Genomic DNA, 13,687 nt, shown 5'->3' on the forward strand with positions numbered 1-13,687 from the left:
GGGCACGCGCTGGCCCTGGAGAGCCCCCAGCTGGAAACTTCTGCCTGGAACCAGCTGCAGAGGTGCAGGCCCGGATCTGAGGAGCACCTGCCTTTGCGGGGAACAGTGAAAATAGTACGGGGCACACGTAGAAGGAGCCCTCAGCGTTACATCCCAGCCCTCTCGGCAAAACGACTGAAAAAGGGCGAGGATAGCAAGGCCACCTGCACTGTTAGTGACACTGAGACTTTTTCTGCAGTTTCAATGCATTTATTTTACTTGGATAATTGGGTTTAGGGGGCTGGGAGCCCTTGAGGGCTGGCAGATGTCCCAGCGGATGGCACAGTCCTGTTTGGGTCATCCCCCGAGGCACCCTCCATGGTCACGGGCGTCGTGCTGGTTTCTTATTGTGCGGAGAGGCCTCGGAGCTGCCAGTCTTCCTCTTTGGGGGTCGCCGTGGCCCCCGAGGGGAGCGTTGACTGCCCGGGCTGGAAGTGGAGGGCCCGGGCACAGGCTCCCGTGGCTGCACCCGGGCCTCTTCTTGCTCCACGGAGATGGCAATGGGAGCAGAGGGGTGGCTGCCAGGACTCCCGCCAGTGGCAGTGGATGAGGCGCCGGGGAGCTCCTCCCCACTGGATCTCGCAGGGCTGCCAGACGGGGCTGCGCTGGGGGCGAGACACCCTCTTGGGGAGGCAGCAGGGCCGGGAGCACCCGCGGGGCTGCCCTCCCGCCCCCTGGCAGCATGGGCATCCTGCCGGCCCAGGGGACGATGGGCCTCTCCGCTGGGCCCTTGCACGGTGACAGGTGCCCGCTGTTGTACACGTGTTGCTGTGCGGTTTTGGAGGGAGCCTCCCAGCATCTGGACCGGCAGCTCTGCGTCCGTCCTGCTGTTGGTGGGGATGCCCGTGTTGGTGTCCTCCGCTGTGGCTGCCTCCAGAACCCTGTTGCCAAAGAGCTCCTCCAGCTCCTGATGGACCCAGGACTGCAGGGTCTGGAAGAGCGTTGGGTGGTCCTCAAAATGGCTCAGCCAGTGTGGGGACTGGAGGCCACCTGCAGGACGCCTGGGCACCCCTTCTGCCGCCCGCCCTTGGGCTGCCCCACGGCGATGGAGGTGGTGGGCACCCTGGGGTCTGGGAGCTCCTGCCGCCTGGCGGACAATGACTGACGATGTCCTCAGTGGTGTAATGACGTGCTCCATGTAGTCATCGTCCGCCCGCACCGAGTGCAAGATGGAGAGGATCCTTCTCTTGCAGAGGGGGCACTCGGGTTTGCTTTCAGCCCACTGCAAGATGCACAGGTAGCAGAACTGGTGGAGGCATGGCATCACGTAGCTGGGCTCCTCCCAGCTGTCCAGGCATATTGGACAGCGGTCCTTCAGCTCTGTGGCCATGCTCTCCACCGGTGCAGTGGGCTGGGGGGAGCTGGGGATGTTGAGCCGCTCCCTCTCCCTGGTGCTGCAGCAGCGGGTGTCACGCTAGGAAAGGAAGAGAGGCCACCGTCACTGGTTGGCCTGGGGAGAGGTGGAAGAAATGCCCAGGTCCCTCAAGAAGGAAACCCTCCCACCTCCCCGGCCAGCTCACCTCTGCTGCTGCGAGCACACCTCCTGCGTATCCCGGCTGCCTGAACCTGGCAGGGCCGGGGAAAATCCTTCAGCGGCTCTGGGGTCGCACACGGAGAGCTGCAACGGACAACTCCCCGAGCACGACACCAGCACCAAAGGCCTCGCTCAGCACTCCAGCCTCGCCAGCTGCTCAGCTGGAGTCCAGGCACGAGCCGACCGGCTGAGACTCAGCACCCGCTGAGGGTCTTCTGGTCACAATCCGTTGCTCAGGGACATTCCAAGCTGTTGCTAGGTGACATCAGAGTCCATCACCTGGACATGTCTCCGTCCATTCCTTGGTGACAACAAAACCTGTTTACAAAATCGGGGACTCGATGGCATCGGAACCCATCGCTTGGTGAAGTAGAAAGCCAAAAACTCCATCCCTCCTTCTGTGCCAGTTAGCTGACCTTTGCCGAGAAGACACTGATCTGTACAAAATTGTTCTATCAGCAAAAGTTGAAGCAATGCTGATTAACGAGCACCTAAAGGCTGGAAGTGACAGTGAAATTCATCATACACATCTGTATTAAAAATCAGATGCACTGGATATGGGGCAGTTATTCCACACCCTTCACTGTACCAAATTGCACAGCCTTCCTTAAAGACCCTCTGCTGTCTGCACTGGCGTCTTCACTCAGGACCCATTTCTGTTCCTTTTCTACAGCACGTCTATAAAGGGGGAGCCAGACACTCAGACTGCTCACTGGGGCAAGGGTTGCTTGATAATCTATGGCAAATAATGTCATGAGGCTGGGGGCATTTTCTTCATTTGGATCTGACCTTGCTAACATTTAAAGATGTGAACTTGCTGCCGTAGTTTAGCTCTGCTTGGGACCAAACTACTCAGTCCCTCTCTCACTCCCCCAACCCTCCAAGAGAATAGGGAGAGATAACATAAGGAAAAAGGCTCAAGGTTTGAGATAAGGACAGGGAGAAAATCCTTGAAGTTACCGTTACGGGCAAAACAGACTCCACTTGGGGAAAACTATTCATTTATTATTAAAACCAAAGCGGGATAATGAGAAAGAGAACACAGTAACTTCCCCCACCCCTCCCTCTTCCCAGGCTGAACTTTATGTTCAGTTATCTCTATCTCCTTCCCCTGCCAAGCGGCACAGGGGGGAATAGGGAATGGGGGTTATGGTCAGTTCATCACACATCGCTTTACACCACTCCTTCCTTCTCGGGGGAAGAACTCCTCACGTTCCTCCGCTGCTCCAGCCTGGGGTCCCTCCCACGGGCTACAGTCCTTCATCAACTGCTCTGGCGCAGGTCATTTTTCCACGTGGTGCAGTCCCTCAGGAACAGCTGCCCCAGCACGGGCCCTCCATGGGCCACAGCCTCCTTCAGGCATCCGCCCGCCCCGGCGTGGGGTCCTCCCCGGGCTGCAGGTGGATCTCTGCTCCTCCGTGGGCCTCCATGGGCTGCAGGGGCACAGCCGGCCTCACCACGGGCTGCACCACGGGCTGCAGGGGAATCTCTGCTGGGAGCAGCATCACTGCTCCCCCTCCTTCTTCACTGCCCTTGGTGTCTGCAGCCATTCCTCTGACAAGAAATTCTTCACAACTGGCTCAGGCAGACGCCTTTCAGGTTCTCTTCACATCTCCTCTCCACTTCTTGCAGCTGGGCTGGGCCCAGTCGGGCCCAGTTGGCCTCCCAGCGGGAAGCCAGAGGGTGAGGCCTGCAAGGCCCACAAGGCTCGCACCTCCCCCTCTCTGCCCCTGTTTCTGCTTCTTCACATCTTCACTCTCTTTTTATTTTTCCCCTTAAATACATTATCGCAGAGATGTTATTAGGTGACATTCTGCTACCAATTGGCTCGGCCCTGGCTGGTGGTGGATCTGCCCTAGACCCAGCTGAGTCCACTGGACAAAGGCGAAACTTCTAACAGCTTCTTGCAGAAGCTGGCACGATAGCCCCCCACCCCTGCAACCAAAACCAACACACAGTGTGAAAATCAAGCCTGAGAACTGCTTTCCCTAGTATTGGAAACTTGTGTTAGGTTCAGTCAGTCAAAGAGAGAGTGACACAAGGAGAGCTCGCTCTATGGTATCAAACTAAATAGCAATGTTTTCTAAACAGTATTGGCCAAATCATTGTGTTTTATAGGTATACATTTAAATAGAAATCCTAAAAACTTCAAAGGGAATTTGAATGGTTTGACTCTTCTTGCAAGGCTGTTAAGGTTTTGGCTGTCAATGTTTAAAGGGCATCTCAAAACAGAAACTACTCTAGCCACAGTACATTAAAGCCATTCAGACGTGTAGCTTATTCTCACTGGCCGTTTTCCCCCCATAGCTATCAACCTTTGCATAACATAAGGCAAAAAAAGAGAATGCATTAGACTCCTTGTATAAATCTGAATATTTCTAAGCCTAAAAAATAGCAAGAGGTCATTTTGAAGTAAAAAGAATGCATATCTGAGGCACAAAATGGCCACCTTAATCAGCCACTGCAAACAGGAAACTGAGAAATTAGAACTTCTTTTTAAAGTGCATTTATCTATCTGGCTATTAGTACTGATAGCAGCTTATATAATCATCAGACATTTTCCCTGAAAAATGAATGAAGTTAAATGAACCCTTCCTTGGAGTCTGACATCCTTCACTGGCATACTACCGAAAGAGTGTATTAGCTATAGATTAAAAGTGATGTACTGCACTTCGAATGACATAAGTTTATTAGCTAGTTCTTTTGAAAGAAGAATTAAGACAGATGAATATTCTAACAGTCTATGAAAAAGACATAAACTTTGAAAGTGTCTGAAGTGCTCACAAAGGCACCACCTTCACTCTAGCACTGGATAGGAAGGCGCTGTGAAATAACTACATTTTTTAATACTGTTTCATATTCATTATAGATAAAATACCATGTTTTCCCCTCTTGGCTTCATGACATTTATTGTATTTCTTAAAGAAACCCCAAATCTTTCTTCTGAAAGTGTGAAGAGTACACTATTAAAAAAAGGAAAAAAAAAAGAAAAAGAAAAATATTTAGAATTTAAGTTGAATTCATAAACCTATATTAATAAAGCCAGTGGAATTTTAGGCATTCTGCTTCCTTTCATTTTAGTGGAATTTAGAAGATAGTGTCTTAAAAGTAAGTGCTTCATGTGTTTTGGTGTTCATGAAAATTAATAATTCTGAGTTTTTATGGGTGATCTGTCATGGATTGTACCTTACTCAGTGTACAACAAAATTAGTACTGTGCCTGAGGGTTTTACAGGAAGCTGGAGGCATAAAAATAGTCTTGAACCCCTGTGTCTTTGACTGGGAAACACTGTCACAGCAAGATGGCAGATGACAAATTAGGCAAGTAATTAAAGTACGACAAAATATATAAGAAGGTAGAACATTTGGGACAGTGGTGGAAGACAGAATTGTCAGAAAAATAGTATTAAGTCTTTGCTGCCACACAGCTGTCCATGCTAGACTGCTAGTTTTATTTACCTGTGAGCATACCTCTGTTCATGTATTTTATTGTACTGCATCTGAATAAAGTCATTGTTATGCCTTAGGTCTAGAAAAACATTACAGCAAAACTTGTAAAGAGGACTCTTTGCAGGTGAATTTTGGAGACATGAACACTGAAATAGCTATTATTAGCTGCTGTCTTCTACTTCTCTCTTGGACTCTCTGCAGTACTTAATGGACACGTGGAAGAAACTTTATTGGCACAAATATTTTCCATTAAACCTCCAAGATTATATAGTTGCTTATCCTATGCTGTGTTCTCAAGTGTCCCAAGTTCCACTCTTCCAGTCTGAAATCTCACATGCCAGCTTCTAAACCATGGCCTTTCTTCTTTTCCTGAGAGCCAGTATGGGTACATCAAGCCTTCAGCCTCTAAAGAGGAAGACAAGCCTGGCAGCAATTAAAGAGGTCATTTCTATGTGATGGTGTTGTATTACTCGTCTTGCTAGAAAGTGTACAAATGCTGCTATTGAGCATCAATTGCCATTATAGTATGGTATATTTTATTGGCAAAAAGAAAAGGTGCAATCTTCACTACTCTAATTGCATCACAAATCCATGCTGAAAGACCAAGGCCTATGTAGCGTGAAGAGATTTTCATCGACAATCTCTGTGAATAAAGGCTTGTGTAATAATTCTACTGCGAGAAAGGAAGACTTCAAGCAACACCAAATAAATTTGTGCTTTACTACACAAGCTAATCATAACAACTGCAAAACATTAAATATGCTGATGGCATTTTTATTTTGCACTGTTATCTATTAGGTTTATTATCCTCCCCACACCTTGTACCATATGCACAATTATGACTGGTAAAGAAAGAAAAATTCTGTAGACCCTACGTGTTTCCCTTTATAGCATGGACAAGAGGGAGGTTATTTAGTGCACTTACATGGAGCATGATGTTTGTGGATCAAAAAGGTGTATCACTGAAAATACCTCATAAAATATCTGTTACCTTCCTGTGAAGGTAAATATTCACAGAAATGTCTAGCTATGTTGAGCTAGTACTTGTCTTTCTGTCTACAGGATATAGTTCTGCCTTTTTAATTGAGCCTATATGTATCTTTTGGAAGTTCACTTTTTTAAAGTTCTTTCAGACTATTCACTGTTTAAATAACTTCTATTACTTAATTACTTATTGACTTTATTTTATTTTTCTCCTCTATCCTGATCTCTTAACATGAGATGTTAAGAAGCTGCAGTCACTGAGAGAGCTTTCTGTATCACTGCTGGCCCAGAACCAGCAGTACTGGGTTTTTTCTCCAAAAGCTTTTTGCAAGTAAATTCTGCACTGCGCAGGACTAGGTGGAAGTGGCTATACTTTGCCCTGAAATATCAGCAATAATGGTAAAATTATATTTTATATATATAATTATTATATAATTATATTAATATATAATTATATTATATATTTATATATATTTTTATAAGGCCTGGGCTAATTCTCAGCTGCTGTGAGGTAACTGGACTGTTTCTGCTGATGTTGTACCTTTCATAACACTTTAAATTTCCTAACACATCTACTAATCCTTTTCATTAGCATTTAAGGGTTAAAGGGAAGTTATTGGTATCCAAAAGGCAAGATGCGTGCATATTCCCTATGTCCCAAGAGCATGTCTGTGTCAGCAGGCATGGGGGTAGTAAAAGCTGCAGATGCCTTCTGGAGTGAAGGAAGACTAGAATACCAACAGCCAGCTTTGTGGTCTCCCCAGTGGCATGTCAGAGTGTTAGAGAGCTGGGAGAATTCGCCATTGTCATATTTAAGGGACCTTGTCCCGAAAGCCTTGGAAAGCCTTAATTATTATGTTGCTGTTGCTGCTATAGCTTTGAATCAGGTCCAACTAATAATGTTAAAAAGGGGAGTATGTTCACATTTTCTGTATTTTTAGAATTATCTTCTCTATTCTTACTGTGGCTCTTTGCTTTTCTATGACCCTGTTGTCTAGGCAGCTTATGGATCAGTAGTGATTATTTGTCTAATTGGAGGCATCTGGGTTTTTCCACTTTAGTGCATCACTTTATGCCGTAAGTATGTATGCCATTTCCCCCTCACAGAGCAGTAACAACAGGCTGAACTGTGACTGCTCATCTGCAGCCAGACTGATTCCAAATCAAAACTCAGCTTTACCTTCTTGGTATTGGGCATGGCTGTCTTCTTCACAGCTGAGGAAACATCCTGTGACAAGAGTGTGCAGTGTATGCCTGAAGGGACAGGAACACTTCGGCTGAGCTGGACCTGCCCCACACTGCTTCTGTCACCGAACTCATACATCATATGCTGTTCATTCTTAATACATTCTGCTGCTGTAGTGAATTCTCAAGAGGCATGACACGTTTATTTTCAGTTTAGGGAAGACCTATTTCTTGCTCTTGATCCTGGCTAAGGTGTGTCTGATGCTTGTGTCATACACAGTTTGCCATTAGCAGTTTTTACCCTTAATTAATTATTTCACTTGTTTCTCTGGACCTCCAGAAAGACAAATTTTTAACAAACTGCATTCTTTGTGCTGTCTTAGGTACACACACAGACAGTAGCACTTTCATGAATTGCTGATTTAATTTTAAAATAGAGGTTGGAAAGGGCTTAAAGTCTATTTTTCTACTTTGATGCTATTTTTTGTCTCTACTCTCAGGTATATGTTTTATGTCCTTTTCCAGTTACTTTCACTCTCTGCAAAAAAAAAAAATTATCATATTTTATATAACTGAGTTAAGTAAATGGCAGATCATAAGCTGAAATTATGTACATTCTGCAAGCTTTTCATAAAGAAAATTATTACACTTTAAAATAAGTTAGATGTTCTTAAACTTAAGAATGGACTTGATATGAAAGTGTGGATACTTTGGTGTCTTCTGATGGTATATTCACAGAATCACAGAACAGTTGAGGCAGGCAAGGACTTCTGGTGGTCATCTGGTCCAATCCCCAAGCTCAAGCAGAGTCAGCACGAGCAGGTTGCCCAGAACCATGTCCAGATGGCATTGAAATCTCACAGGAGGGAGACTCTGCACCCTCGCTGGGCAACTTGTGCTGGTGCTCAGTCACCTTCACAGTGAAAAAATATTTCCTGGTGTTCAAAGGGAACTTCCTGTGTTTCAGTTTGTGCCCGTTGCCTTTGGTCTTGTTACTGGGCATCACTGAAAAAAAGCCTGGCTCTGTCCAACTTGCATATTCCTTTTAGGTATTTATATACCTTGATAAAATCCACCAGAGTCTGCTCTTCTGTAGGCTGAACAGGCCCAGATCTCTCCACCTTTCCTCATATGAGCAATACTTCAGTCCCTACCTCATCTTTGGGGACCTTCACTGGACTCTGCACTGTGTCAATGTCCCTCTTGTACTGAGGAGCCCAGAACTGGACATAGTACTTCAGGTTTGGCCCCACAAACACTGAATAAAGGAAAAAGATCACCACTCTCAACCTGCCAGCAACACTTCATCTAATGCAGCTCTAGATACCATTTGCCTTCTTTGCTGCAAGGACACATTGCTGCCTTATGTTCAACTTGGTGTCCACCAGGCCCTTTTCTCCAAAGCTGCTTTCCAGCTGGGTGGCCCCTAGCAAGTACCAGTGCCTGGGGTTGTTCCTTCCAAGCTGCAGCACTTTGTACTTCCCCTTGCTGAACTTCATGAGGGTCCTGCCAGCCAATTTCTCCAGCCTGTCCAGATCCCTCTGGCTGGGACAACCCTGTGGTGTATCAGCCATTTCTCCCAGTTTTGTGTCTTCTGCAAATCTGCTGATGACACATGCTGTCCCATTACCCAGATCATTAATGAAGGCGTCAAAGAGGATTGGACCCAGTACTGACCTCTGGACTGCAATGCTAGTTACTGAGATGGTCACAGTGGTACACAAGTAATAGCATATATTTCCACTGGATAATAAACATATGACTTATTTCCACTATGTGTGGATGACTTCATAGGCTATATGAATACTACTGAACAAAATAGTAGTTTGCCAAGGGTTAAAATTTTTCACAGCTTTGTTTTAAACTGTTGCTTATGAGTGCCATTTAAACAAATAAATCTCTTCAGGCTTGCAAACCAACTTAAATTAAATTAAATTATTTAAATTAAATCTCATTGCTTTATAGGTAAGATTCTTCCACCTAAAATGAACTTTAATTTAAATGGCATTCCTTATTCTTCTATCCACACAATAACGGCCTTATAATCCAAGCACTCCATAAACATGTAAATATGGTCTGTTTAATTTTGAGTTAAAATCTGACAGAGCATATTCAATTAATGCTAAGGTCTCATTCTATCTTGAAATATCTAGACTGATCTTGAAACAAAGATATATCTGATCAATCAAACCTGTGTCAACCTACATATGCTTTATGTATATAAAAGATGCCCCAAGCAAGAAAATCTCTTGTCCTCTGTCTCCTTAACAAGAATATGTAATTCATCTGGTTATAAAAACCAACAGAATACCATACCATCTATTTCTCAGATAAATACGTGCTGTTGATTGAACTTTTAAAAAAAGTTAAAGATCTAGGAATTTGCATGCAAAAATTCTAAATTACATGACTGAATAGTTTGCAAGTTTTCTACTTGTCTGAATTTTACAAAATGATGAAAGGTCACATATTTACAGCTAAGATATTTTAAAATATCTATAATGGTTTTTAAATATACTATCATTACTTAAATACTTAAAGTATACAATCTTAAAATGACTCAAGCATTAAGAAATTCCTGATTTGAAAAACTATACAATTTGTTGTCTGAGCATAAATTGAATTGCAAAAAAAAAAACCAACACTTTTAAATATTTTTGTTATAATTTCTAAGAAATCTTTCTATATCAGCTATATTGTAGTTAAAAATAAACAGAATTTCTAATCAAACAAACCTGCTTTTGGCTACCTTTTGAACTTTAAAACTCTTGAGGTGTTCACTTGACTAATTAGCTCTTCTGCTGTCCCACAGCTTGCTATTGTCACTTCACATTCTGTTGAAATTGTGGGGGATATTATTTACTATTGATGTTGCAGAGAAGAGCTCTGAAAGAGCAGTGCCATGGCAGATGTCCAAAGGAGACATTCCATATGGGTGATCTTCCCTCTTGGGATAATGGGAGATTAATTCAATTAACCCCTCCAAGACATTTTATTTCAGATGGTTTATATCAAGAGTTTGTTCAGTCAAAATCCATAATAAAACATAGAGACACAGAAACCTAGGCTTTTAAGTGTCAGTTATTATATAACTCTCAGGGATAATGCAATTCTTTAACTGCCTGCTGTGATTCATATTATTTCCCTGAAATGCCTTTTTCAAGGAGATTCTCTAAGAAAGTCAACATTTGCACAGAATACAGCCTACCAAAATGCAACATAGTCAAGGAGATTTCTTCTAAAACTTTACTACTGATTACAAGTGCATTAAAATAATTATCTTGGCATGCAATTTTTTTGGGGGGGATGTTTAACAGCCACTAGAAGTTAATAATCTTGTACTTCTACGGTAATCTATTGCCTTGTCTAGGTACTGATCTTCAAGAAATATCCAATATCCCAGTGTTCGTTGTTGCTTCAATAAAATTCAGGTATCAAGCAACAGTAATATGTTGCTATGAAGCCAGTACATTACAAGACAGAACTAAGAAGCTGTATGAATTTACAAAAATCTTGAAGGAACAGAGTACATTACAGGTGATAAATCATCTGGAATATAAAAGATGACTAAAACAGAGCAGTATAATGAATAAAAAATACAGTGAATACCACATGCAGAAAAAAAAAAAGAATAAATGGCCAATCTGTTATAATTTACATAAAGTAAAAAAAAAAATAGTAATGGGAATTAAAAATATATGTATAGATGGAATCACTGCAAGAAGTTTAGTTTTACGTGTAGAAGCAGATCCCAGAGGAGTAGGACAATTTGCAGTTCTTGTAGATCTGCCATATCAGAGTATGTTATGAATTTTTTTAACCCTAAATACACTTTTTCCTAGCTTCCAGTATAGATTTAAAAATACTGCAATCTAACTTTTGCAAATACTGTAACATTATTTAAGATGTTTTTAAGCAAATGCTAGAAATGTTACTGTTCCTAAGGCCTTTAATTTTTTTTTTAATCAAAAGATGATTGGTTTTCTGTTTCTCAAAATATACCTATACCTGATTGCAAGTAGGTGAATTTCATATTTTAACTGCATACTGGCAATTAAAGCCATTGTCTATTGCTAAACAAAGACAATATTTATTGAAGAAACAGAAAGAAAGTTATTATTTCAGTTGATGCATGTCCCAGAATGCAATGCCCTTCCCTACTCCAAGATATTCTGAGGTGTAGCGGTATTGTTAAAGCTTACATTTTAGAGCTCTTTTTTTTTGTTTCTTCTGGTTGCTTAGAGATTGCAGGCTTTGTTTGCATTGTAGCCATTCAGCATCTTGAAACTAGATTGTGTGCTTGTTCTTGTTTTGATGACAGTAAATAAATTAAAAACTGGAATTAATTCAGTGGCTATGTCACTTAGCTTAACAGCTTGTTGCAGATCTATATGAGAAAATAGAAGCTCTGTATGCAGTACTAGCATTGACTTTTAAAATATTTAATGGTATCAGACCATCATACCTGAAAATCTGCAGTGTCACTCAGACTATGAATTTTTTTATCCTCTTCCTCTTATCTAATGCTCTCTTGGAAAAGTTCTTTGCTTTGGGATGCTTCTGTGTTTCCCAGATCCATAGTAACCAAAAACCTGCTGAATTCAGAGAATGCTGCAAAGCATATGTTAAGATTGCTGAAACAGTGTTAAAGAAAGTTTGAGGTCTCTAGCCAGGCGGTTCACTTGCCTGAGCTTTGAGTTCACCTCTGATGAAAGTCAAGCACAAGAATACCAAGAGAGGGAAGAGTATACTTTCCTTTATGCTTCCTCACAGCATTACCAGAGTATTTTAGGTGTTAAATCTGCAGGGAATTTAGCCTGCATTAAATCTGTACTGAATGTCAGTTGGGAGCATTCTGGAGAACAGGGAACACTGCCATCCCAGTTTAGCAAATTTAACTCAAGCTTTTCTGGAGGAAACCATTTAGAGGCTGCTGTTATGAATAACCAAATCCTATTATTTGGTGAATAAGATGTTAATTAACAATAACCATCTGTAATTGTTTCACTGATTCATAATATTTACATTGCGGCAGAGATTCTTTCAGTGTTCAGGTCTGTATCTCTCCGTGTTAATTGTATTTAACCTAAATTAAAATAAAAGGGACAAATGTTACAGAAACAGAGCTCAAACTCTGTGGGTTTTTTTTTTAATATAGCATGACCAAAGACTTAACTGCAGCTTTTCCTCAACGAGTTTGGGACATTTTTTTAGGAAGTTTCATAACTGTTGCACTCATATGAACAAAGACATAGCATGTTAAACTGTAAAGTTTTCAATATAGAACTGGGGATGCACTTTATTTGAACTCTAAAGTTCTCTTATTTTTAATAATTTCTACATGTATCATGTGTCTTGCATGAAAAGCTCAGCCTTGAGTAATGGACAGTCTGTGTTGCTGAAATTCTCATGCAGCTTAACCAGAGAAAGTGGGAGATATATTGCATACTATCTGCCTTGTATTTCAGAGATTAAGACTTTTATATCCTATAATCTTTACACATGCTAATGAAATGGGATTCTCTATTTTCAAAGAACTGTCTCAAATAATACCATCATAAGGCAGGAAGGTAACTTGCTAGGAAGGGCTTCTTGCTAGTGTTAAAAATTGGTTTTACTTTTTTAAGTTCTTCCATACTACTCAAAGAAAATAAAATTATGCTTTTTCCTTCCTTTTTTTTTTTCTGTTTCTCCCTGAAGATTTTTTTGCCTTTTGCATCACTATATATACTTGTTTCTTCCATAGGTCATGCTTTTTATCCATCCATCTGTTCTGCTCTGTTTTCCTGTGTGTCATGTCATAAAACTCAAAGTAGAAAGAAATGACTTGCACAGTTGGGCAAACAAAACAGGGAAAGGTTTGACGTTTGGGTGGCATTTTCCACATATTTGTAGAGACTCTTACGGTTGCTTACATCAATCCTGGAATTGGTTGTCGGCAGAGTTGCTTATCCTTGTTTTCTGGTGTGTATTAAAGCAAGGAAGACAGTCAATGTATTTTAACACAGTTGAAGTTCATTAATTTAAGGAATCTGAGAGCTCCTTGTAAACACTCCTGCTACACTGCAATATCTTGTGATTACAAGCATTCCTCAGGTAGTCGTAGCTGACTGTTTGGTATCAAACATTCCCACTGTGGAAGGAAAGACATTAACTCTTACTATATCTTCAACACTGTTTTGCAGCTTCTTTAAGGGCTACCTTCCCGTAGTCTACTAGCTGCTGGCAGGGGAGCAGGATCCTGCACACCAGAACCTGGCACCTGCCTCCCAGTTAGTGGGCAATCCAGTTGCTACCATGGGTACAAGTATTGGGAACAGTGGGGAGAAAGATATGTAAAAGTTGGAGGGTTTTTTACGTATCTTTTACATAAAAAGCCACATTCACAGGTTAATGTCTTCTCTAGGTTCAAATCTAGTTAGCTGATGAATATTTTCAACACAGCACTGACAACTTCATGACAGACAGTTCTGAAGTTCTTGAGTGCTGTGGCTGC

General features: G+C 42.1%; 1 protein-coding gene across 1 annotated transcript; it reads right to left on the reverse strand.

Moving 5' to 3' along the window:
• Positions 1-361: 361 nt before the first annotated feature.
• LOC147596373 (uncharacterized) lies at positions 362-1,963 on the reverse strand. The gene is made up of 2 exons (XM_086771363.1): positions 1,853-1,963; positions 362-1,453 (listed from the first exon to the last, which is right to left on the reverse strand). The coding sequence occupies exons 1-2, from the start codon at positions 1,961-1,963 to the stop codon at positions 362-364; spliced, it is 1,203 nt and encodes a 400-aa protein (XP_086627489.1).
• Positions 1,964-13,687: the final 11,724 nt, after the last annotated feature.

This window comes from Chlamydotis macqueenii, chromosome Z, assembly GCF_036417535.1.
Source record: "Chlamydotis macqueenii isolate bChlMac1 chromosome Z, bChlMac1.mat, whole genome shotgun sequence".
Taxonomy (NCBI): domain Eukaryota; kingdom Metazoa; phylum Chordata; class Aves; order Otidiformes; family Otididae; genus Chlamydotis; species Chlamydotis macqueenii.